The sequence below is a fragment of the Homarus americanus genome, unplaced genomic scaffold (genome assembly GCF_018991925.1).
Source record: "Homarus americanus isolate GMGI-L3 unplaced genomic scaffold, GMGI_Hamer_2.0 scaffold41444, whole genome shotgun sequence".
Classification (NCBI taxonomy): Eukaryota; Metazoa; Arthropoda; class Malacostraca; order Decapoda; family Nephropidae; genus Homarus; species Homarus americanus.
This window is the reverse complement of record NW_024753611.1, coordinates 940,445-968,208: the sequence shown is the minus strand read 5'-3', so window position 1 is coordinate 968,208 and position 27,764 is coordinate 940,445. Positions and strand designations below refer to the sequence as shown.

The 27,764-nt window shown below is 38.9% G+C and overlaps 1 protein-coding gene across 1 annotated transcript; it reads right to left on the bottom strand.

Moving 5' to 3' along the window:
* Positions 1-2,257: 2,257 nt before the first annotated feature.
* On the bottom strand, positions 2,258-19,508 carry LOC121855396 (guanine deaminase-like). The gene is made up of 10 exons (XM_042350296.1): positions 19,467-19,508; positions 15,874-15,981; positions 11,463-11,551; positions 9,720-9,891; positions 9,405-9,626; positions 8,527-8,742; positions 6,470-6,635; positions 4,586-4,732; positions 3,536-3,642; positions 2,258-2,416 (listed from the first exon to the last, which is right to left on the bottom strand). Exons 2-10 carry the CDS (start codon positions 15,964-15,966, stop codon positions 2,309-2,311), a joined length of 1,320 nt encoding a protein of 439 aa, XP_042206230.1. The 5' UTR covers positions 15,967-15,981; positions 19,467-19,508; the 3' UTR covers positions 2,258-2,308.
* Between the last annotated feature and the right edge of the window lie 8,256 nt (positions 19,509-27,764).

The window sequence follows — 27,764 nt, the reverse complement described above, 5'->3', positions numbered from 1 at the left end:
CTTGGAATGAGGAAAAACTTACACTGAAAATCATACTGATGGTTGTTATAAGGTGTTCAGTATGTTATTTAGTATACAGGAAACTGTACCGAAACATTCAGCTGACCCTAACCACGCACACTGTTTTGGTAATACCTATGTTTTAGCGAATGTATTATAAATTGTGCCGATTTTTATGAAACATAAGACTTGTATGGGTCCTGGAAACACCGATATAAGACTTGTATGGGTCCTGGAAACACCGGTATAAGACTTGTATGGGTCCTGGAAACACCGGTATAAGACTTGCATGGGTCCTGGAAAACAGCAGCTTACTGTAATTTTTAACTGCATATGTAAGCCTGGAAGTAGTGTACTGTAGTATAATTTAGTGATCCAGGCAGCCTTCGAGTTATTGAAGGGATACTTTTCCCAAAACTTATCACTAAATCGAACTTCTGCATCTCGAGGGAAGGTTGTACTGTACTACATGAGTAATCACTTTAAATATTTGTTTATATACATATAAAGTGTGCATTTGTCACATTTTATTTGTACCATATAAGTAGTGCCAAGCATATGAAGTGAACATTTTGAATGTAACTGTTTTCAAGTAATGTGTAGAAATGGTCTAAATACATTTAACTTGCTAGAGAATTCTCTAAGAAGATATAGTAAATAAATTATAGAAAATAGTTAAGGAGGGTTGTGATGAACTACAGATGTAGAGTACGACCAGGGCAAGGGTCACTGTGTGTGTGTGCACCAGGGACAAGTGTCACTGTGTGTACAACAGGGACAAGGTTCACTGTGTGTACAACAGGGACAAGGTTCACTGTGTGTACACCAGGGACAAGGGTCAGTGTGTATGTACACCAGGGACAAGGGTCAATGTGTATGTACACCAGGGACAAGGGTCTCTGTGTATGTACACCAGGAATAAGGGTCGATGTGTATGTACACTAGGGATAAGGGTCTAAGTGTATGTAAACCAGGGACAAGGGTCACTGTGTACATCAGGGGCAAGGGTCAATGTGTATGTACACCAAGGACAAGGGTCTATGTGTGTGTGCACCAGGGGCAAGGGTCAGTCCGATTGTCAGTGTGCATGTGCACCAGGGGCAAGGGTCAATGTGTGTATACACCATGGACAAGGGTCAGTGTGTGTGTGCACCAGGGGCAAGGGTCAGTGTGTGTGTGTGTGTCGGTCATCCTGTTACAGGCTAAGTATTGACAATATTACTCAAAATGACACTGAAGTACACTGTATTTCGATCATAACCTACAGTCCTCCTCAGCAGTGTTACAAGAATCATTACAGTTGGAGGTTTTATAGAGGTGAATGTCAGGTCTTGAGCTCTCAGTAAGGTCTTATGAACAGCCACAGCAGAACCACCCAGCTGGGGGGGTTTAGGAGGCACTCTAAGCCCCCCAGAAATTGTTTTGAAATCTGACCAATATCATGGGCATTTTAAAGCCATGTGCACTTGATATTAGGAGATATTCTGAGGTCAATAGTAATTACATTTTATTATAAAAAAATGCTGAGTACAATACTGCATTGAAGAAAATGTATAGGAATTTTCTAATGAAAAAGGGGGTCCAGTACCCCAGGACCCTCCCCTGCACAATGTGGTGAATATTACCATTAGATTTTGAGAATATTCCGTATTCTTTGTTATTCTGACAAGGTAATACTGTGTAAGTCTGAACTTGAGAGGTAGACAATTGGTTAGCTTTGGGTAGCTCTATCTTTAAAAAAAAAAAAAAAAATCAATCTTTTTTTTTGTTACATTATCTAAATTCCCAAAGAAAGAGATCAATCAAGAATTCAATTTATTTTTTTTTTTTTTTATGAATATTAATATCCTCCCCACCCTGACCCCGCCTCCCTTGCCTGCTCTTTAATGGAGGACTGGGCACGAGCTTCCTCCCCTGAGGCACTTCCAGATCCAATGCAGGAGGCAGTGCAGGCTCACATCGATGCGTCTGAGCCTGTTGTTCGTGCTGCTCTTACCTCCCCTGCCCCCACTGATCATCCCATCACACAGTTCGAGCTTGACAGTGCTCGTCGCTCTAGAAAAGACACCTCTCATGGGGATGATCAGATGGGACTTTTATTACATTGTTTTGGATACCTAACTTTACATTTGACCCAATACAGTATTCAGTTTTTATCCAATTATTTCTGGGTTGCCTTAATTTTTGTCTCAAGTTCCTGGACTCCTAGTCAAGTGTAAGGGTCTCTTTATCTTCAACCTGTAGTATAAAGGCCACCATTTTTTATAATACAGAGGTTTTTATTTCATAAACAACTATGTTCTCTGGGTCAGTGGTTCTGCTGGTTGATGACACACCGTCCAGCCACATGCACCTGGATGATGTTGCGGTCATCACCATTGTACAAGAACTTTTGAATCTTGTCTTCTATGGTATCCTGCAATGGAGAAAATATTGTAGCAGCTTATTACATACAAGGCATAGAAAAGTACGAGCATGCTATTTAGTGGTTTTTCAAAAATAATTGTCTTTGCTACAGGAGGAAGGTGGGAGTAACTCCTACAACTGACTTTACAATTTCAACTTCACAGTTAAATGTATATTTCAGTTACTCATGTTTCTGTAATATGAAAGGATTGAGAGGGGTAAAATAAGGAACCAAAGTGATAGTAAAACCCCCATAATTCAAATAATAGGGGCTCTAGTCCTTACGAATTATGAGATTTTACGAATTATGATGGACACCTTCTCCCGAGGGAAAACAAACAAAACAATGGTACTTTTCTTTATCTGCCCCAATCAAAATTTAAAAGTTTCTAAGAACAGAACAGAACAGAACAGAACAGAACAGAACAGAACAGAACAGAACAGAACAGAACAGAACAGAACAGAACAGAACAGAACAGAACAGAACAGAACAGAACAGAACAGAACGGAACGGAACGGAACGGAACGGAACGGAACGGAACGGAACGGAACGGAACGGAACGGAACGGAACAGAACAGAACAGAACAGAACAGTACAGTACAGTACAGTACAGTACAGTACAGTACAGTACAGTACCAGATTTATGGTCATCAGATATAATGGCTCAAACACTGGGCACTGATGGAAAAACAAGTGGTAAAGGCTTGCACGATAGACTAGACGTGCACTCCATGATTGACTCCGATGAACTGACCGACAGGTGTATATGCTGGTACAGACACTTGACCAAGCTGAAAGGAGTATGATGAGACTGAAATTTAATGTGTCTTTGAGATATAAGAAACCCTGTTTAGAGTTAAGAGGGCAGTTGTGTATTGAAGGCATGAGCAAGCTTTTGTGTAGAGATAACCTGAAATGATTTGAGAATGAAGAGTGAATGGAGACCAACTGAGTCAAGAGGTGCATGTGTATGAAAATGACAGGGAGGAGAGATTGTGAGAAATGACCCTAGAGAGTTAAGAGAAGTTGCAAGAGACTGTGCAGCCTGGAAAGCAGCCATCAGATAATCATGGCAAACACATGCAAGTGATGATGATGATGGAGGAATACAGTCAGGCTTTTCATTACCTTAGCAAAGATATCCAGTGGTGACCTGGGAACTTCAAGGTCAATCAAAAGTGCATCAAACTCCTTACCAGCCATAAAATTTCCAATTTGATCATCCATTTGAACAACTGTAAAAGAAGTAACATACACTACTGTATTATAATTTCAACTGTGGCATTATTTTCATTACACTTCCAAAACAGGTACAGAACTACATATTATTATACAACACCATGACATGGCTTCAGTGTTGCAGGAATGTTATCTTGGTTGTACACTATGGCTTCGTTAGATGGATCTGTAGTTATGTTTCTTCTGTTTGTTTTTTAACATAAGATACTTTACCTTATTTACCCGAGGTAAAGAGGCCTGCGGCCTGTGTAAAAAAAAACACGCACACACTCACACAGTATATAATACAATTGTAGAGCTTATGCTTCTGTCCCTCGGGCCTCTCATGGCCATTTGCCAACTGTTATTAATTCATGTTTTTGTTGTTTAGCCCACATCAGGGTCTGGGGCGAAAATATTATAAAAATAATAATAATACGTAATAATAATAATAATAAAAATAATATTAATACTGAAATAAGTAATAGAAATAAATAAAAAAATTCAGAAAAAATAACTAAATTAAATAATAGTACTAATATTTTTTTTTAAATACCAAAAATATAACAATAATACATAAATAATAATATTAACCCTAAATAAATACAACAATGAAAAAACAAGAGTGAGAAACGATATATGTAACTTGTGTTGTCAAAGTAAGAGAAACAACCGAGACCCTTCAATTGTATGTAAATGAGGCGGAATGTCAGATCAGTAACCTGGGACTTGGTCAAAATTTTTGTGATGCCATATGGCAGCAGGGTCTACCATTAGACAACACATTATGCTTCCAATATCTTCCCAGGTCTTTTTTTACACATCCACTTTCATGTATTAACTTAATACTGTACAGTATTATGGTATAAATTACAGTGAGCATGATTATTTACAGTATGGTATAGTATTGACATTCGTATAATGATTTTTCATTATTTGATGTTCATAATTGGCACATACCTTGAGCACCTCCTAGTGTAGCCAGACGGAAAGCTTCCGGCAGTGTGAGGAAATGATTGTCTTGATGCTGCATGTTCAGAGTCCTAGACACATCTAGCGCTCTCCGGAGGGAATCTAAGATAGATGGGCTGTAGCCGCCTGAACAATCTGTCGATAGTTGAGAATATTTAATGAAATATTTATGGGAATTATGGAATTTGTTTTATCATTATTAAAAAACTTTACAGTAATAAAGTATTTCAATGTGCAATATGTATATGTTAAAAGTATAATGATGTGAAAAATCTTTTTTGATAGTTATCAATTGAATATACAAACTGTTGTAGGCTAATCAGTAATTTTTGTGTTTAATATTGTTAAATTAAGTTGTGCAGGGATACACTGAAAATTGCTGTGTGCTATAAACACTGATAAATGGGGAAATAAAAAATCTGCTTTTGACCTTCCTAAAATGTGCTGTGTGCCCAACAATGGTATGAATTCAAATTGACATTTTTGAGTGATATGCAAAAATCCTCCAAGCTATTTTCTGGTACCGAGTAGGGGTGCGTTGAATATCAGATTTTGCTATTCAGCCAGATACTGGGTCATTAAAAATGCTTAATTCTTGCCAACACTTGAGCTTCACTAAACTATACTAAGGCAGCATTTCTTCATTTTCCCTGAAAGCATCACAAAATAATCTTCAACTTATTTGCATGCATTATTATGTACCCCTTTAAAAAAAAAAAAAAGGTTTTGGCTGATGTTCAAAACCACTGTTGGACAGAATAATGCACCAGTGCCTACTGCTTCGGGCTCACGAATCTGAAACTTGAGGTACAGGTATGTGAAACAGCAGAAGAGGTTACCAGATTTTTGTTGGTGACTGTGCAGGCAATTACAGTACCTGTGGTAAGATTAAATGATTATAAAAGCATTATTACTGCCAATATGTTAATTAATCAATCACAAAATGCTAACAACTCTACTGATTATAAGACCTACCTTATGTCTTCATTTAAATACGAAACTGATCTATAGAACACAGTAAATCAATGTTTGTTAGGCAAACTGCAGTTATTCTTCATGGGTCAAAAAGACTAAGGAAAGTTATGGTTCCTGGTAAAAGAAGTGGGCAATCAGTGTAAACAGCTCAAGATGGAAATAGCATGAAGCACATCAAATGAGATAGGGTATGGTGAATGAAAACATCTGACAAAGTCAGTATCCTTTGTTGAGTCTGTGGAAGTTGACTGCTATATGAAACTTCCCCCTTAGAAGACAAAAGGTGCCCTCTAGAATACTGTAGAGAAGAATAAATTTGCAATGCTAAAACAACTCACCACTAAGCTTCTATCAACACTACTAGCTGAAATTAGCATTCCTTCTCTACTGCACAAGAGAACAAGTGTTAAACATCTTCCATATAGTTACAGACACTGGTGGTGACAAGAATTTTAACATTAACCAAGGCAAGATGATGGAGCATTTCACATAGAGATAGAACACTTTTGCCAGAAATTACATTAAAGCAATTCAGACAATTCCCAAGTGAGACTGAAAAGCATCACTACTCATTTTTACTGGCTGTCAACAAATTATGTTTTTAGCAACAAAGACAACAAAATGAAACTTCATATACCATAATTAATATACATTTTTATGGCAATATTCTCTGGAGCTCCCTGTTGAGCTGAGGACAGTACAGATAATCACTCATCACATTACATATGCCAAACTTCATGCTTGCCTTATTGAAGATGATACTGTAAATGCACCTGTTAATATACCTGACAACACCAAGGTGCATCACGTCCAGGGTTACATATTTGCTTCTAGTCCTAATATGAACGCAACAAACGGTTATACCTTACATTACCAAATACAAATATTAGTATGCACCTGTTCCAAGTCCGACTTTAATTCCTTGTTGAAGGAGCTTTCTAACATCACAGAGTCCAGAGCATAAGGATGTGTTGGAATTGGGGCAGTGTGCCACCCCAACGTTGCACTCCTTCAGCCGCTCCAACTCCGTCCCTTTCATCCAAACACAGTGGGCCATGATTGTCTGCAGATTTTTTTTCATTTACAATTTTTAATACTAAATATGTTGTGCAAGAATAAGTGAATATATTCAAACAAGCAAACTCTGAGAGGTCAGGGAGTAAAATGCTTTAGAATCCTCAATGTCATAAAAAAGAGCTCTTTCAAGACCAGGCTTGACAAGCACTGGAGCAGGTTCAGATACATTCAGGAGCCAGTGGATGCCCAGTACTTGTCAAAAGTATGTAACATAGACGTGGCCAATCGCCCAAGCGGCTAATGAGCCGATCAGTGGTGAAGAGGATAAAAGTAAAAAGTAAAGTAAAAGTCACTATTCCAAGGTGAGAAAACCTGTCCTTCCTGCTCACAGTGGATTGATTTATGCCCAGTGTTTGCACTTGGTTTTTACAGGAAGTTCAATATGGATGGTGACCAATAAGTGGGACTAATGTATTCCTTAGAACATTGGGTTTTAGTGACTCAAATAACTTGGACTCTCAATACAAATTGAAAGTGTATTTCAGTTCAGCATAGCCTTGGCTAATTCTAGGGCATAAGTCAAATTTAATTGAACATGTAGTTCTGTACATAGGTAAATAATATTTTGCTACTTCTATTGGATTTTATTCGGGATATCTATGTTTTTTAGAAATGGTTGAGGAACTGAGCCATAAAAATTGTCTGGGAATTATCATGAACCCTAACCGAGTAGTGCCCCCCCAAAAAAATCATCAAGTATGAGCTGATTCTCCCAATCTTGTTACTGTAATTTATTTCATGTCCTGCTTTGAAACACCCCAATGAATCCAAGTTAAATCAGATTAATTATGGCAAGGGGATATGGAATTTGTTAATTTATAGATTTTTCAAACAGGTTTTTGCAGGGCATTATATATAATCTTTAGGGTTATTTTAAATATTGTATAAATATATGAACTTTTACAGTACCATGTAGCATCAGTTTTGCTAAACATGAAAAAAAATTAAATTGAAATAAGGTAACAACATATTACAAACATAAAATTATATAAGGCCAAGGTGTAAGGAATGGATGGGTGGCTCGTCTGATGCTTAGAGTAAGTCAGGGGTAGACTTTCCCACTTGTTTTGGCCTTTTACCACTAATACCACCAATTGTTTAAGCTTTCTACCACTGGCACCATGATTTGTTTAAGCCTTCCTCCACTAATATTAGTTATACCACTTATTTAGGCTTTCTACCACTAACAGCACCACTTGTTTTGGCATTCTACCACTAACACCACCACTTGTTTAAGCACTCTACCACTAACAGAGCCACTTGCACTCATAATGAGGGTATATTTTGGAGTATTATAAAAATAAAACAAATGGTGTCTAGGTACACATTATTTAGGTCAAGATGTGCATGAACACAATCATGTATGACAATCCAGTGAGCTAGACCATTAGAGTTTCTAATGTGGGTAAAGTCTGAATGGACCATGTAGCCAACAAAAGTTTAGCACATTTTTTTTTCTGTTATATTTTAATTTTCCATACAAAATAAAGAAAATTAATAATCTTTATGAATAAAGCATTTACTCAACAAAGGTGCCACTGAAAATGAAATCAGGCAAGAGGTGGAGAGTAATGAGTGGTAATGTATACGAGACAGGGCAATGATGATAGTGAGCAAGGCAGGAGGTAGGCACCAAGGAGTGTACAATACAGTATATATTATTGTATAAATGCATTTAATGAAATTAAGATAAAAAAAGAGGGAAGAAATCTTGTTTTCAAGGTGTCTAGGAAAGGGCTATAGGGGACATGGCCCCCTTTGGTTTCCCCCACTCTGCCACTATTGCTTCCTCCCCTCAGTCATAAAATGGCTTTTCTTAATTCAATCCATCATTGTGATGTACGTTTACTGTATTAGAAGTATATAAAACCCCTCACCTTTTCTCCAAGGAGTCCTGTACTGTCATAAACATCAGTACAAGATTTAGACCAAGGGAAGAGCTCTTGAATCCACTCAATTTCTGATTTTGTTTCACACAAATGACTTTGAATGTGACAACTATACTTTTTTGCAAGTTTGGCAAGTCCCTTCAGCTGATCTGTTGGACAAGTGATGGCAAATCGTGGTGTTATGATGGGCTGTATCAGTGGTGACTGGAATAAGATAAAGGTTATTTGTTAATGGGCACATACTGTAACAGTATTATGAAGATGGATGTAAAGCAACTAATACAGTACTGTACTTACTTTTTGTTTCAGGGATGTTGTAAATCCTGCTCATAAAAAAGCAAACACCACGAATCAATAGGGTAGAGTTAACAATTAGTACTGAACATTAGCATTTTTTTGCTAGAATCATTACCGAAACCAAAAAAGTCATTGAATGCTATGTATAAAATCAATATATTGGGAAAAGGTTAACTTTAAAATAGTGTATAGTTAATGCACAAGATTTTTCCCAAATTTCCTCAATTATACACAGCCAGTTCAAGTATTACTAACAGTCTCACAAGTTTAAAAGTCTTCAAGATATCAGGCTGTACTGTATTATAAAAAATACTTTTGCCTGATCAATTTACCTAATGTTCAGTATGTCTCCAAGGTTGCTTCAGACAGTACTGTGCTGCCAATTGCTTTTTTTGCTAGTCATCACTGAAACCTCAAGTCTTAATATATTGCTATTAAACTATTCCTCAACAGTTTTGATCATCTTATGAATGTTGGGTCACACACAATCACAGTAATTTAAAAAAAAATATTTATACCTATCTATTGTGGCACCAGTTTAAGATGCCACTTTTTTATGATAGTCTTACCTGCATGTTATAAACATACTGGATAAAATCCTCTGTGTCTTTGAGTGACTCTTCAAGACTGTCCTCACAATAATATGCAGGGCAGTTGACCATCATGTTGACTTTACCAATCAGGGCACGTTGACCCTTAGTGTGCACCAGTCCAGCAAAAAACTTAGATGCCTCCAGGTGAAGAGTAGAATAGTAGGAAGCAGTTGTTGTGCCATTCCGTAACAACCGTTCCTGCAGAACCCATATATTACATACCACATCAAAATGCATGCACCTTATTTACTGCACATGTATTTCACAACTTGAAACATGACCAAAACTAACCACTACTTTGGGATAAATATCTTGTGCCACCTTCAAATCAGAAAACATAGCCTCTGTAGGGAAGGTGTAGGATTCCAGCCATTCCAACAATGGTAGGTCTAACTTAAGTCCATTGTTAGATAATTGAGAAGCATGTATGTGTGTGTCCACCATTCCGGGCATCATGAACTGGCTGAAAAGATACACACTTACTATATATGTACTTGAAATGTCTATCATGAGGCAAGTACTGTAACTTGTACTGAAGGCTAAACAAATTTGTTAATGCAGAAGAACTCATCATAGGCTGCAAAGACAGAGGAGGCAAGGAATTGTACAGGTACTGTAGTACATATGAAATGTGTGTGGGCCAAATGCACACACCTGTAATATGGGTGTCTGGGGGCATACCCACATTTGTTTGTTTTTTAATAAAGTTAAATGATGCATTCTGATGGCCCTCTTTCACTCTTTTTGGCATGGTTGTGGTGACATATATGAATGTTTTTGATGGCTGAAAGAAGAAAATAAAAATATAATTACAGTACAGGTACAGACGGGGTTAAAAGTCTTGAATACTTAGCAATTTCTGGCATTTACTTCTGAGTTATACATACAGTATATGATTGGGATATACTAATAACACTACTTGTCATCACATAGTATGCCTGAGCCACAAAATGGGATAAAACTCTCCTTAATACCGAAGATCTTCGGGTACTTACATGCCAAATACTGTCAAGTGCTCAAGACTTTTGACTCCGACTGTACATTCCTGGAGAGAAGTTCTTGATACAGTAAAGGTGGAGGAGCAAAGTAAGCCCCACCCTTACTGGATGGAGGGTCATTGTCAGTGATGCCACTCATGAAAAAACAAAGTTTACCAGATTCGTGTCTTAAGGTTTCCAAATCTCACGCAAAATTTATTTTTATTTTAATCAATATAATTCTACAAAATGCACAAAATATATAGAAAATACATGAAAATAATTAATAATCAAATGAAAATAGACACTTGGTATACTGCATTACAAAAGAAAACGAAATCTATTCGTTGGATGGTTTGAGACGACTCAAGTTATGAGTACTACTGTACTGAATATCAAAGCAGATTTTACTTAAATAGACCTGTTGTACTGCAGTAATTGTTTAGTGCAGCCTACTAGGTAATTAATTTTAATTGTTGTTTCTACTGTACACTGCAGCAAATTAATTTTTTTTTAATTTCTTTCAAAATAAATGGTAGATCAAGGTTGTTTAAAGGTGCAAAATTGGTTAATCATGGCCCAGGGGTGCCAAATTACTTAGCTAATCAAAAATGTATATTTGAAAAACATAGCTCTAACTGATTAATACTGTTATGTAACTAAACAACATTTGTCAGTTAATTGTCAGAAATATGCGTGCCCTATATATCAGTAAAAATAGCACAGTTATTTTTATTACACAGTTTGTAGTAAATTTTTGTCTGGTGAAATCTGAAATTTTGGTAACTGACTAGTGTCATGGGCATTGGGCAATTTAGAACCTTTGCAAACACTGGTGTTTAGACACAACAGGATGCAGTGGAGTATATGATGTGTGGCTATCTGCTCTCTTGCACAATACAAAAGCAAGTTGCTCGAACGAGGTGAAGATCCCAATCTTCTTGTACTTATTATTTATTTGACTGCGCTCACCAGCCTCAAATTGGGCAAACTATATTCAGTGTTAAAAATGGAGAAGTAACATAAAATTTTCATACAGTATACAGTCATCACATACCTCTGTGTTAGGTATATAATGCAAGAGTCTGTGAACCCATAGTCTATCTTGAGCTGCTCCAACTTCTCCGCTGCTTCTATAAATGCTATCTGTAATCAATATCCTTTAATTACAAACATGATATAACTGAATATCCTGATTCCCTTAATCTCCATGATCTTCAACCACACTACCCTGGCTCATTAGTTAAACACCTCTTGAAATGGGGAAAAACCAGTGTATGGCAACACCAAATACTGCATGAATATTATGCATTTAGCAATGGTACAGTTATTAAGGATAGTACTAGACACGAAAAAAATACACTGTACTGTATTATTTAGCAGAAGTTAATGTTATTGCAGACATGAGCACAATTCCATAAAACAGTATCCTTTGAATTTAACCAGTGAAATATAATAGAAATTTGTATTGTATCCTGAAGAATTATTAGTTACTTCTGAAAAATTTAGACCATTGGAATAATTGTTTAAAAAATACAATTTAAAAGATCTAAACACCTTGACAACATGTAATGCCTGGATTTCTGAACATTGTGGAACCCATATTGGATTTTTGCATAAAAAAATAGCTTTTAGGTATTAATTGTACGTAGCTAATAAAAATAAAGATACACCAATAAATGCATCGATAGTATATAACTGAAAAATAAAAATAGTGTTATTGAGTTTTATTGTAAGGTATGAGGTTATAGGCAAGGTCTATAAAATAAGGTCTGCTTGTGGGGGTATGAGATATTGGTTCACGCTCAGGATGGGATGGAGAAAGGAAACTCACAATGTGCTCACTGTACACATATTGTATTGGATGTACAATGCAGCTTTATGCTGGGTAGGTAGCATGGTAATAAGCGTTGAGTAGAGAGAGCTGGATGGTGAGGGTGCCCAGAGGAGGGACACGTGGCTTGAGGGACGCCAAGGTCGCCGGCGGGAGCGGCAGCCTCCAGGCTGGCGCGGAGGAGGAGGTGTTGCTTGCTGGTGGCACTGAGTAGAAAGAGGGTGGTCACAGCGGTGTCAGGTCTTATAAGGCAGGGGTAGGCGTGGGTAGATAGTTGACCCCCGCTCCGTGGGCGGCGCTGGAGGCGTAGGCTGGGGATTCGAGAAGGTTCGATGCTTGTAGGGGACGGGTCCGACTAATTACCCAAATGTAGCTGCAATGAAGTCAAATAATGGTCCTACACAAATAAATCGGACTGCCAATCACTTGTCGACTAGTATTTGGTTTCATGAAGTCACAAAAAATTGGAAAACTTACTTTAATCTGAGTTAATAGATCGCGTGCATGTACCGAGGGAATTAGTCGGACCCTACCCACCAACCTAATCGAAACCTACTCCTATTATTGTTGTAGCCGAAATAATATAAGATTACCTTTTGCACATGACAGTTGTAATGTTAGTATTGCTCCATTCTCAATCCTTACAAAGGTTCTTGGTACTGTCAGTCCAAGCAGTTTATATTTCAAGTTCTGGACTCATTTGTAAGCTGCATATTTGGGCATTTTCAAAATTTCTAGTCTTTCCTCTAGCACAAGTGAATCCATCTTCTTTTCAGTTCTTTATCTCTCGGAAAGCGATGGATAGTTATATTATCCCTATTTCTAATTTGTGATGGACACCCAAACACTGCGTAAGTGCTGGGCGTGCTAGTGACGTCACGAGCGCGGAGAGGTTCCGTTTTCTGTAATATGGTAATACGTTGACCTTGACTTGAGTTATGCGTATTGACCGTGTTGTTCAGTACCGTGTGTGTCGCTGCTACATCATCATTACCTATTAATGGATGCGTTTATTTTAAACTTCTGATGAAACTGTCTGGCTTTCACACACAAAATGAACCAGAAATATGCACTTCATTTCTCTGTTGCATACAGAGAATGTAGGTCAGTTGAAGTGTGTCGTATTTGGTTGGTTAACAGATCAAACACCACCTACGTCCATCACTAAGTTTTGTGGGTACGATGGCCGAATGGATACAATGCTCGCCTCCCGTCCTAAGGGGCACTAATTCGATCCCGGGGCACCACCTAATCCACCCAGCTTACCTAACTTTAGAGAAGCTAGTGTGTGTTTAAGTTCAGTTATATTTATCCTCTTCAGCACAAGTGGCTAACAGAGCAATCAGTGGCTTAGAGCTGAAGAAGATAAAGTAAGCACTAGCGTAGCTAGGGGGGGGGGGGCGGTCCGCCCCGGGCGGCACTTTTGGGGGTCGGCACTTTTGGGTCTGCTCATCAACCATATCTGCAGCTACTGGAGACGTTAATCCATCCCTTTGTATCGGCGGCAAGTTAATCCTTGTCGTGTCTGACCTAACACCTGACCCACATCATCACGGCCACGTCATGAGCTACACCCTTGCTATGCGCCCCCCGCCACACACACAACCTGTAACCTGTTGAGGATTAAGGAAACAACTTCAAACAAGTACGCCAGTGAGCTCATGTGGTGTGGGTCAGGTGTTAGGTCAGACACGACGAGGATTAACTTGCCGCCGATACAAAGGGATGGATTAACGTCTCCAGTAGCTGCAAAACCATGCAGTCTCGGGTCATATCAGTTCATGTACAGCGGACCAATCCACCAGTTACAAGCAATTCACTTCAGTTCTGCACAAGTCTCCATCGTGACAAGACGAGGGGAGGCTAGACGACTTTTAAGTTCTCTTGTGTTTTCAATCCAGTTATTTACTTCGTTGGAAGACATAATACTATAAGGTAAGAAATATTAAAGTATTGGTTAAAAAATATTGATGTGACTTTTGCTGCGGTACTGAGATTAAATATTAAGATTTTGTTTCACAGCATTGCGATTTTATACTAAGACACTATCCTCACTGGGGTACAGATAAAAGCCTCCCCGACAAAAGCCACCCAGACAAAAGCCCCCCAGACGAAAGCCACCCAGACAAAAGCCCCCTACTTTGATCGGGGTGGCTTTTGTCTGACAACAGTAAGGGCTTTCAAAAGTTACGGACATAATTAAATAGTTGAGGGTAAAATATACTGTTCTTCTCTGTGGTTAATTATTGGTTAGGTTAGGGTTAGGTTAAGTTAGGTTAGGGTTGTCAGACAAAAGCCACCCCGATCAAAGTAGGGGTGTACTCCCCTTCCAAGGAAGCTTTTTACTGCTTTTGTTGCAAACTGTTTTCAGACAGAAGTAACTCAAAATTTAATTCTGAGGATGGATTCAACATATGGTGGTGTTACGAACCCCTCCACCCAGCACCACGAGCAACGCCATCTAGGGACGAGACACGAGTATGACTCATCTTAGTTACCACTCCCGGGTTTCCCTTCTCCATATCTTGGTTGTTGCGTCACCTCCTCAAAGTCTTCTTTGTCAGCTCCAATTCGAGGAGAGAGGACTTGGCTCTGGGAAGTGACCACAGGATCATCTATCCTCTAAACCTACGGACAGTGACTACCTACCGTCTTCTACAATACTCAGCCTTACTCGTCAGCCATCTCAGCTCCTCACTTAAGTACTTTTATCTTGTATTGCCTCCCCCACGCCCACTTGCTTCAAAATGGTTTATGTTGTATTAATATGTATATACTGTTAATGTTTAGGTTAAGTTTGGTTAAGGGTAATTTATAAGCTGAATATTTTGTTTAGGGATTTATGGTACTTTATTATACACAACGAAAACTCGCATCCTTTGTCTACCCTTTTATAGTCCGATTGTCTTTGTTTTTTTTTTTTGTTGCCTGTTGGGATCTGGGTAGACTTTTAACTATATTCTAAATCCCCAACTCGTAACAGTGGAAACTGAATCCTAGAATATCCGAGCACGAATCCAGTGCAGCTCGCGTTCGGAATTTCACACAATGGAAGGAGTTGGAAATTAGGATTGCTCGTGGAGCAACAATTGATAAAAAAGAACAAGTTGTTGAAAGCCAAGTGAAAAAGTGGAAGGAAATCCTTTCAAGAAAAATTACTTTGTAGAAAGTTGTAGTTTTCATTTCAGAAATAAAGATGGTCCTAATTTTTTACACTTTTTTACTTTTTTCCCTATCCTATATGTCGTTTTTGCTTTTTGTTTAACTGTTACTTATAAAGTTTAAGTATGTTTGGGGTGTATTTAAAGCATACTATATTTGAGTATGTGAAAGTACAGTAATATTATAATGGTACACAAACTATTTAATATATATATATATATATATATATATATATATATATATATATATATAAGAGTGAGTCACTGTGCAATATGTATTTTTTGTGGGGGCACGGGGTGTCAAACTCAAGGCCCCAGGCGGCACACACTCTAGCTACGCCACTGAAAGTAAGGTTATCAGTATGAACATTTATTAAGGTGGCTAAGGTCTTCACCAATCATAGTTAAGATGGCTAAGGTCATCACTTAGAACAGCTAAAATAGATAAGGTTATCAAAAAGAAAGTTATTTACCTTAGTGTTGACAATGCCGAGGGCAGTGTCAGTGAGTATGACCATTGGAGTATTAGCTGTGGAGTGGACGAAGGTACCCACAAACACCTTCATGTTGGTTCCAATGGTCTGAGTGGAAAATAAAAGAGTATACTGGACAAGAGTAGTTGGCAACAGCTACCCATCCTTTTACAGTTTCTAAGATTTTATGACCCTAATTCCTTAGTGGGCTTATTTGCTCCAAATTTGAAGAAGCAATAGCTTTCACAAAATAGTTTATACTAATATTAATATCACCTATAAAAGAGGTCCATGTGAGAAATTGACACACACACACACACAATACATATCAATAATCATGATAGATTTTAATCACGAAAACGGCTGACTGGGTGAATCTTACTACACAAGCCGAGAGAGCAAAATTCCTTGATGTCATGATCACATTCAAGATTTGAGGGCCTCAGAAGCACAAGGCAGCAAGCGCCACCACAGGGGAAATGGAGTTATTGGTATCAACGTATAAGTTGAGTTCTGTCTTGTGGAGCTTGGATTTGCAGCCTTGTGTTACTCTCTCAGGGTCGAAAATAGAACTGAAATACTTTGGTTTGTGTACCTAAAAGGACCTTGTTCAACGCACATTCATCAAACAAGGCCGCAAGTCCCACCCCACCATACCCCATCCCTTTAACTCACACAGCAGCCCATGACAAGTGCGCATCACACCTCCCAGCTGCGCCAATGACAGCGAGTAGACTGCTTCGGCCAATGGAGGCGCGTCTGGGGTACATGGGTGTCATGGGTTGCGCTGGGCCTCCCGCACAATCCATCCCAAATGTTTGTTTAGGTAGAGATAAGGTACCCGGCCAGCCGATAGGGGTTATCTCACGCTTCCACGCCCTTAATGCAGGAGTCATATAGGCAAGCATGAACTCCGCATGCTTCCCAGTTGGACACTGAAAACGCTTCTGCGCTACACCCACTAAAAATTTATTCGGCACCCTTAAGGCGTGATACAATATGATACGGGTGTACTACATACTCATGGTTAGCGACCAGCCGTACGGTTTCACCCCGCACTATGACTCGATTCGAACTACCCATGAGCTAAACATGCTTCAGATAAGATGCTAATGATAAGATCTGATAAGATATACAGTAAGTAAGAGGTTATATAAAGTTGTTATATTAATAAAGAGTGATGAGTAACGGGTTACGTTGGTTATTAAATGGGCTTATTAGGCAATTTAATTTCAGCCTATCATTGCGTCAGTATTATATGCCACTTCAATATGTAATGACTGCTTTTAGCACCACTGCAATGGGTTCTCTGACACCATAGTAATGGATACCATTGGCACCATTATGAAGATATAGTGAAAGTTATAGTAGAAGGGGTTGCAAAGTGAGGAAAGTTGGTAGCGTAGCCCAACAGTTATTTAACATGTTCTTAGGTGGAGTCTTCTAAACAACAATTCTAAGTACAGCTATTCATTAGTTAACTGAATGGCATGGGAACATTATTAGATTATTATATTGACGTTACCAGATAATGACTCCCGGACATAAACATGAAATGGATATACTTCCTACGGGGATTAGCCCACCCGGGCACAGGTCTCTGACCCACATCAGGGCCTGGGGGGCGAAAATATGATACTGATAATGACAATAATAATAATAATAATTATTATTATTATTATTATTATTATTATAATAATTAAAAAAAATTACAAAATACCTGTACTAAAAATAAAAATAATACATTAAAAATAATAATAATAACTACAAATAAATACAGTATGTATGCTGCGTTGTCAGAGTACTTGTGTGTAAATGAGGCAGAAAGTCAGTTGAGCAACCTGGGACTTCATCACAATTTAGGGTTGCCATATCTGAACATTCAAAAAAGAGGACGCTCCAGAAGACATCGTACCACCCCCCGGCACACACTTTGGCGCTATGTAACCTTGAAGCAGCCGTGACAATGAATTAATATATGCATAACATTAAAAAAGCGTGCGTGCTAAGTTCGTGCTTGCCTTTATGGCTCATGAGTTAAGGGCGTAGAAGCCTGAAGAGTCAAGGGCATAGAAGCCTGAAGAGTCAGTGGTTTATGTCATCAAGTTATTGGAAGCTCCAACAACTTGTCCCTGAATACGAATTCGCAACTTTCGATTTACACCAGGTACCTACTTTACTGCTAGGTGAACAGGGACTAATGGGGGCAAAGAAATATGTCCAAACAACTTCCACCGGCCCGGGAATCGAACCCGTGACATCTGGCTTGCGAAGGCAAGAGCGGTACCACTCTACCACCAGCACCTCCAACCAATGCATTGTAATTTTTTTTTTAACAGGCTATTATTTTAGTTGTGATAAAAGAACATTGCTGTATTTAAAAGTTGATCACATCTGTTACACATTGATACTTGCAGGTACTGGCTCCAGGAGGCCAGGATGTTAAATAAATCTGGGTCAGTTAAGATGTAAGATGAGAAAAAAAGAGAGAACTTGAGTACCACAGTTTCATGAGTAAGGTTGGAGAGAAAGGAGGAAAAGGAACACTTACGTAACACTTTCGTGGGTACGGTAGATACAGAGTAGCACTTGCTTTACACCACCACAGTATTTTGTTCAGTTACAAGAGGAGCACCTCGTTGCATGTCTTCTTTGTCTCACTGTCTCGCTCACACTGCACTGTCAGTGTGTCAGGGTCAGTGCCAGGCGGGAGGCGGAGCGGAGCGGTAGAAGTTATATTATCAATTTGTCCCCAATTTCCCACTCCTACCATTGGCTGTCTGGTTCAAGGTGTTTTACAGTACTCTGTTCTAGTTAGCCTTGTGATAAAGTTAAAAAATGCAACGCATATTTCCATATTATTTAGAACAGCCATAATGATGAATAGATATCTAATTTATACATTTTCTTTGTGATTTTTGAGATTTTGTTTCCTCGTAAACATTATGTATATATTTTGACGCGCTGATTATTTTTTTTGTGACATGTGGTCACAGTGTGGAGCATTGAAAAATCCCTAATGTAACACATCCTCAACCAGCTTAAATTCATGTGGTTCAAGGTCAACTACTGCCCTTTGATATTGATGTTTAGGCATGATACACAATATGTTTGTAATTTTATTTTCTCATTTGTACAGTATGATCAGTATCTAGGAAAATTTACTGGCGATCAGTTACGCAACCAAATTGAACACTGTCGGCTATCCTGCTGAACTGTGTTAATTCATAGTTTAATATCAGTGGCGAAGATGATAGAAGTATGCCTATCCCATTGTATTACCACTACCATTGGTGGACCAGGCTTCTAGCATTCTAAATAACATACATTGCTCTAGATTCAAGGCCGGACCCAAACAGGGTCCTGTACATAAGAGAGGTACGATAGCACCACTCCCATCTGCGCTTTTGTTGACAATTTCTTATGGTATGAAACGCTGCATTGGTATAAAAGATAGTGTATTTTTTTTATTGCGATTGTAACCACTGATACTGAATACAAAATTAAAATTAATCACAACTATCTAGCTTATACTATAGACGGGCGTGGGGTGACCTAGTTGAAGTTTATAAATATCTGTCGAGTGTCCATACCTGGAAGTGGCGTCCGCCCCACAAGGGATTGTAGTGGATTCCTCCCCTACAAACGCTGTCGCTGAGTAGCCGACCCCGCGAATTCCCCAGTGTATGCCTCGTGGTCTAGGTCAACCAGCGTCGCCTTACATGACGGAGGTAAACTATTAAGCCACGCCTACCTCCGCTATATAAGACCTGACCTCGTGGTGACCAAGCTCTCTCTTTCTTCCCCCTCCGCCTACTGCCTGGCGGCCCTCGCTCCCACCGGCAAGCATGGCGTCCCACAAGCTGGTCCTCCTCTGAGCACCCTCACCAACCAGTTCACTCTTCTCAACGTTTGTAACCATGCTGCCTTCCCAGCACCAAGCTGCACTGTACGTCCAATACAATATGTATACAGAGAGCACATTGTGAGTTTCCTTTCTCCACCCCATCCTGAGTGTGAACCCAAACATCACTTACCCCACAAATGGTAACCCCGGAGATTCGCATTCACACAGGATGGAGGAGAAACCGATCACTCTCCCAGTCTTCAAGCAACATGGAAGACTGGCTTATCCACACAGAGGCAGCTCTCATCGGCTCTACAGCTACTGTCTCTACACCGCAGGTTAGACATCCTAGAGCAGCACTGCTTCTAAAAGCAGACACCAGCTCCTCTTCCGGCCCCAAGCACCACGTTCTACCGACCCCAACACCCTTCCTGCCCCAGACGCCGACCCGGCCCAGCAGTACCCCCTGCTACTGTCCTGCACCCTGCTGCTGTCGTGGACCCAGCTGCTGTCACGGACTCTCCTCCGCTCCTGCTGACGCTGCCCCTGCTCCTGATCCAGGCCAACACACCCCAGCAGGCGCATCTGACGACTCTGTACCTGCCGTGAGGGAAGCACAACATTCATCGCCTCCACACACCCTTTTTCTCCCTCTCTTCTCCCACAGACAGTGTGTATATAGACAGTTGTATCCAGCGACCGGCTCATCCACGCCATCGCCGTTGTCTCACATGAGGCATGCACCGCCCGTTCTGCCTCACATGTGCTAAGCAACCCTGCAGACAACAAGTCTCCTACACCGCCTGGAGGGAAGGGGGAGTATTGTAGTGGATTTCTCCCCTACAAACGCTGTTTGTCGCTGAGTAGTGAGTAGCCGACCCTACCAATTCCCCAGTGTATGCCTCGTGGTCTAGGTCAACCAGCGCCGCCTTACATGACGGAGGTCAACTATTAAGCCATGCCTACCTCCGCTATAAAAGACCTGACCTCGTGGTGACCGAGGTCTGAGAGGTAATTTGCCAATTTTCATTCGAAATTTTTTGCAAGACAGAACTTTTTCCGTCAAATTAAAAGGTAACGTAAAGTCAGACACATTTGTCCTAGAAAACGGAGTTCCACAAGGCAGCGTTTTGGGCCCAATATTATTTCTCATAATGATTAATGATTTTCTGTGCAATAGAACGAATGTGTTTCAATTCATTGTCAATAAATTCAGAGTCACAAATACGCAGACATCTTAAAAACATAGCAGAAAAAACTGACATTTTGGTAGACTCAAGGTGATTTGATAAAAAGTGAATGAAACTGTCTACCTGTGTGGGCTTTCTATATACCTTGAATTTAAAGTTTTGGCCATTTCTCATGATAAGCATATCAAGAAATGGAAGGGATTCATTTATTTCTCTTTCAATTTTGAATGTGATACTAGGGACAATATCATTAAGCTTGTCTAAAAATTCCAATGGGTCACTGTTTCTAGGCCAAAGACAAAGACCATCATCTACATATCTATACCATGGAGGAATAAAGTCCACTATATTGGGGAGTAATCTAGACTCAAAAAACTCCATATAAATACAGGCTTGAGTCTACCAAAATGTCAGTTTTTTCTGCTATGTTTTTAAGATGTCTGCGTATTTGTGATTCTGAATTTATTGACGATGAATTGAAACACATTCGTTCTATTGCACAGAAACTCGGGTACCCTTCTGTGTTTGTTGATCGTTGTTTTAAAAGGGCTAAAAAATCCTTTCATTCCTCTCAAACCAGACAAGTTCCTACACTTAAGAATATTTTGACTGCCCTATCGTAATGAATTTGTCCCGTTAGTTCGGTCCCTCAAGCTTCTAAATATTAATGTTGTTTTCAAGTATGACTCAACCATTACCAATATGTTAATAAGGAATAGCCCAAGTTTGAATGTAAATGGAAGTGTTTATTGTATTCCATGTAGCAAATGTAATTGTAATTATGTAGGTCAGACAGGAAAAACACTGCAGCTCAGAATCAAACAACATAAGTATAATATCAGAACTGCATCTGAAAGCAGTGCCTTGTTCGTTCATGTTAGGAATAATAATCACCCCATTGCTTGGGAAAAAAGCTTAGAAGTATTCAAATCATCTTGTGTCACAGAAAGACTTCTGGTTGAAGCTAGTTTGATTAAGGAATTAAAATCAATAAACCTTAGTGATGGTCAGTTCAAAACTGATATGTTACATAAATTTATTTGTCAGTGGCCCAAGGTTAAAAATGCTTTGAAAACCTTTGATCTTGATGTATGATAGTTATTTTGTGGGTCCCCTTTTTTTTCTGACCTGACCTGTCTAGTCACGTCACCACCCTTCTCTTAAGCTCCTCTACGTGGGTGTTGGTGTGGGGATTAGTGGATGTCATCATTATGACCTGACCTCATGTTTTTAAGGTCACCCTGTATATTTATGCCTCTCTCTGTCCATGTAATCCAGTTGCCTCTGAAGATGTCTTGAATAAAGACGAAAGCTTAGGTACTCCGTTGTTTCCATTTTCCCGTGTGATTTTATCAAGATATATATATATATATATATATATCCTCCCCGACTTACGACCAGCCGCACTTAGACTGCCTCAGTCTACCAAAATTTTATCAAATTATGTATTTTCGAGTCCCAACGTATTGTGCTGTGTACTGACAAAATTTTCGTTTGTAATTCACTTTAAAATGGCTGGCAAGCTTAAAGGTGAGAGTTTTGTGGTGCTGAGAAGAAAAAGAGACACCCATTTTAGATTTTCTATGTATTATTTAAGCATTTTCGACTTATGACCTGGATTTGGGTCCCTAACCCCGCAGTATACTGTATAAATAAATGTCAAATTTTGTCAGTTGTACCACAGTGTGTAAGGTATACACCAAACAAAAACTAGTGAAGCATACTGTATACATTTTGTACTTTTAATTTGACTTACTTTCACTAGTACACTGTACAGGGGTCCCCCCACTTACGAGTGTCCGACCGACTTACCGGTACAAACTCCCGCCGGTTAAACTTTAAATTTACAGTATTTTATTTACCTGGTGACTTTTTTTTTACTTTCATTTACTGTATTTTGACATTCTATTTCTTCTCTTCTCTTAAATTAAGTGATTTTAGATGTATATGAGGACTTAGGCTATGATATAGTGGGATTTTAAATATTGTTCTGTAAGTACAGTATGCACATAGCACATGTTCTGACTTATGTACATTTCCGACTTAAGAACGTCCTCAAGATACGGAACCCATTCGTAACCTGGGGACCCCCTGTACTGTATTATGATGAGAATCAAAAATTAAAATATTGTACTACACAGTATAAATACTCATTGGTAAACTTCCTGTGATCATTCAATACTTAAATTTTCAGCAACAGTCAATCACTTTAGATGTGAGACCTAATACAGTATGGTATACCATACCTGTCTAAGCAAAATACCCTGTACGTACTGTACCATACTATGTTATGTGAACACTAAGGAGAATAAATAGCTATAGTACAGTATAGTCTGCATTTACGCGGTTAATTGAACCCGTGGAGTACCGCGTAAAACGAGAAACGCGTAAATGAAATAACAGAACATATGGGATTAATTGAAATAAGAGACTGGGCCGACCCCCAAACTCCACTTTTTCTGACACAATACCTACGTTGTAGTAAAAATAATATCTTAATTTTATGATGGTATGCACACACAATTAATAATTAAGAGAAATATCAATAATATTAGGTTTTTTAACACTTACGTTAGTAGAAAAGCTGGGTCGGCACACGTGGATGGCGGCTGGTTCCGAGGCAGAGGGCAGAGTAGTTGCCCTCAGGTGAATCACTTTCACTACTCGCAGAGGTTTGCAGGGCCTCCCAGACAAATCCCTCAAAGTCCATATCCTCACTGTCACTATCACTGACTTGGGCTGGCTGTGGTTGTGGTGGGTTGCGGGAGAGGAAGTCCTCAATACTACGTTGACGACTAGCATTGATGTTGTCGAGATAGATCTGGATATACGGCTCCATAAATTTCGTCAGATGGTCATTAGACGCTTCATACCGATGCTTGTCCGGGTCGTTGTCAAGGATGAGCTTAATTTTCTCCCCCAACTCGATGATTTCCTTCACACAATCATGGCTTGGTCCAGGTAATTCAATGTTTTTCTCTGGTGGTGGGGGTCCAGCGGAAGCCATTGTGAGGGGAATAGCGGGCACAAGAGAGAACTGTATACGCGGACTGAAAACAATGAGACTGGCCCGCCTAGGTCAGCGACTTCTGGTGGCAGGGCACGTCATGTTACATTAGACCAATCACAGCTAGCGGAGGAGGGAATGCGTGGGCGGTAAGGATGCGTGGCCCAATCACAGTCTGATACGTCTTATGACATCAGCGATAACATAGGAGCGACCTAATCCGCACTCCTCACTGCGCTGCTTCCCGCGTATGGTCAAGAATGGAACGGATGAGTAAAAAATGGCACGTCGCGTCTGCACCTCTCCAGCCGCTCACTGCGTAAATGACCAAATTTACTGTGCAATTAAAACCTTCCATTCTGGCATGGCACCGCGTAAGTGACCAAACGCGTAAACAAAAACCGCGTAAATCCAGACTATACTGTACACCTACCTCTAGTTTTATGTGGGGGTTATGTTCCTGAAAACCACCGCTTAATTCAAAAATGCATAAATTAAACAGAATTTTCCCATTAGAATACATGTAAATGGTACAGGTTAGGGAAACCATCATATACAGCACAGGGTAACAGTGCTCTCACTTAAACCAAGCACACGGCCAACCTCCGACACACGCTTTCCTCACTGAAGGCGGGTGATCACATTTAATTTCACGTCCACTGTGATTGTTTTTCGTGCCTTTTTAGCTTTAGGCGCCCCAGAGGAGGTAGATGGACGTTTCCAGACATGCCGAATGGAGAAAACAGCGTTTAACACTAAAAAGGTACGTAATAAACACACAATGCAAATGAGAGCACAGAGAAAAAGTAGTGCTGGTGCGAACTGAGAAAGCAATACACGGGAAGCTTGCTAGACGTCGTCACAGTTGTTGTACAGAATACTTCATTATCATCATCGTTAGTAGGTAGTAATACAGTATACAGTAGTGCTATCTCCATTAGCTAGAACAATTGGTGGAGAGCACTTCCAGGAATGAGAGATACCGGGTAACGAAACAACTTTCTCAAAGCTGGAAAAAATCCCCCATCCCTGGAATTTTCCGGGTACCAGAAAAATTTTCTCGTAACTTAGGGAAAATGTGCCTCATTTTTAACTTTCAAACCCAGAAAAACAAAATCCCCCATCTCTGGAACTTTCTGGGTACCGGAAAAATTCCTCTGATTTTTCCAGAAAATGCGTTCCTCGGAAAATTGTTTACAAACCCATCTTTTCCCAGAAAATTCTGAGAAAATTACCATTCCGGCTATCGAAGAGTTCTGGTTAAGAAGGATTCCGACTAACAGAGATACAGTACAAAGTATTACTCCTATGCTTTCAGTACACAAGGAGGCAGCATTGCCAGTACTGCTTTCATTTCCTCAAGTCGTAAACTTAGGTACCCATTTAAAGTTGGTGAACTGGGAGTGCCTGGGAATTGAACCACCGACCCCTGGAACAAGAGGTGAGCACTGTATCCACTTAATTGCTGCAAGTTATGGAAATACCATTTAAATGATGTAATGTGATTTAGAAATAAAGAAAATACACAATAGAAAGAAAAATTAAGAATGGGAAATCAAATATTTTTGAATAGGTGGGAGGTTGGGTGGGGAAGTGGCTGGACGAAGCCACCCTTGGCCCCATTAACACGACAGTTTGAATTTCACCATAATTCTCATATAATCTACGTTCATTTGGTTTCGGGTTAATAAAATTTATTTGTAAAATAATAAATTTTCCTGAAAATATCCCACACCCAACCATAGACGAGTTATTGCATTGTGTTAAATGCCTGGTGCTTGTTTACAAAGCCAACCAGCCGACCATCATTGTCCTCCCTCTGAGCAGTGTTGTTAATGCTCTACTTCTCTCATGCATCTCCACTGTTACTGCTTAAGATGGTTGTCACTTACCACAACAACTATCTTCAACACTTAGTTAATAATAATGCAGTGTATTTTTCAGCACTTATTAATTTTGTATTGTATTATGCGTCTGCATATTCCCTGGTTTATATATTAATCACTTATCTTAGTGTACAAGTTGCCCTATAAAGTCAACATGTATCATTCAAATGTAAAAAATAAGATTGTTAAGAAAGTACAGTAACTCTATATCAAATACTATACAGTACAGTATATTATAATGACCCCATTGTAAGCTGATTTGCCAGCAACCTGCCTTAGTGCCTATCTCCCATCTTTTTCCATAAAATTCACATCCCACTATTTTTTTGTTTTATATTTTATTTCTGTTACTTCTAAGTCACGTTAGAGTATGGTATTACACTACAGTAATAGAGGGTTTGGTATACAATATGGCAAATTAATTCGGTATAGAGAGGTAAAAGTACTGGAATCTGAGGAGCGGTTTGGTATAGAGAGCCAATACTGTACAGTACAGTACAGGTATTTATTAATGAGTTTTGGGGAACTTTATTAAAAAACTAGTTATACAGGAATTCCCTTTGCCATAGCCAAATCTGCTTGTGTACTTTTCTTTTTACTGAATACTATTGGAAATTGAGAATTATACACTGAAGCAGGGTATAAATTACATCAGTGACAACTCTGATGGGGTGTTGTTCTAATCACCTCTTTTTCTGTCTAATGATTACATCAACAACTATTAAGAAATTAATTTGAGCACATAGTTTCTTAAAAATTATTATGGGGTCATAAAATAGACTGATAAGTGCTAACATTAAACTTTGACAAATAATAGCTCCATGAACAATGATGTCATAATTCATATAAATGCTCTTTAGTTATGGGACTGGAGCAGACACCAAAGAGAGGATGTCCTTGCTGACTTTAAGGGTAAGCCTGGGGCCAGGACTTGGTCAAAATTGACTGACAACTGTCAATACAGGGTATTTAACATACCGGGTATGTATTTGCATGGCTCTTTACATGGGCCATATCTAAAATAAGTTAAAAGGATCTGCTCAAAACCATAGTACAGGTTGACAATCCCTTATCCGAAATCCTTGGGGCCAGAGGCATTTCGTAATTTGAAATTTTTCGGTTTACAGAATGGTTAGTTTTTTTTTTATGTGTGTATTAGCCCACCTGGGCACAAGTCACTGACCCACATTTGGGCCTGGGGGGCAAAAATATAATTATTATAATAATAATAATAATAATAATACTTCTTGGGTCTAGGTCGTGTTTCTCACTTTTTATCTTTTTTTCATTCTTGTATTTCTTAATTATTATTATTTTATTATAACAGTATTATTGTTATTATTGTTATTATTATTAATTTTATTATTATATTTTATTATTATTATTATTGTTATTATTATTATATTTGGGTGTATTTTGTATCAAAATTTTTATTTACTATGAATATTATTATTATAATTATTATTACTTTTACATTTTCGCCCCCAGGCCCCGATGGGCTAATCCCTGTTTAAAAAAATATATATATATACGGTTTTCAGAGCTTTTTGGTTTTCGGATAAAGGGTTGTCAACCTGTTATGATCCTAACAAATTGTGTTTAGGATCTATTAAAGTTGATGCATGTGACCACAATAATTATCATACAGTTTCACTGCAACACAAAAATTATAACATTGATAAGAGTAAATTTGTATACTATATACTGTAATTGTAGCACATTTAAAGTGTTATGTATATAGAACATCAAAATTTATGAATAAACTTCATTCATTAAGTCTTGCCTGTTAGTTTTGATGACATATTACTATGTGTGTGTGTGTACCCATAAGTTGAGTTATAAAACACACAATAAATAAATGATAAAACGTGCTGTAATTAAGACATACATGGTAAGCATTACTGTTTCTTACAAATTTCAAAAGTTATTTTACTCCATTGAAAGAACTCTGCATGTGTCTC

Bases quoted from the DNA above. Each gene is read 5' to 3' on its own strand.
- LOC121855396 (XM_042350296.1), bottom strand. From the start codon at position 15,966: ATGAAGGTGTTTGTGGGTACCTTCGTCCACTCCACAGCTAATACTCCA. The intron at 11,552-15,873 runs GTAAATAACTTT...TATTGATTACAG, and splicing joins TCGGCATTGTCAACACTAAG to ATAGCATTTATAGAAGCAGC. The intron at 9,627-9,719 runs GTTAGTTTTGGT...TGGGTTCTGCAG, and splicing joins ATATTTATCCCAAAGTAGTG to GAACGGTTGTTACGGAATGG.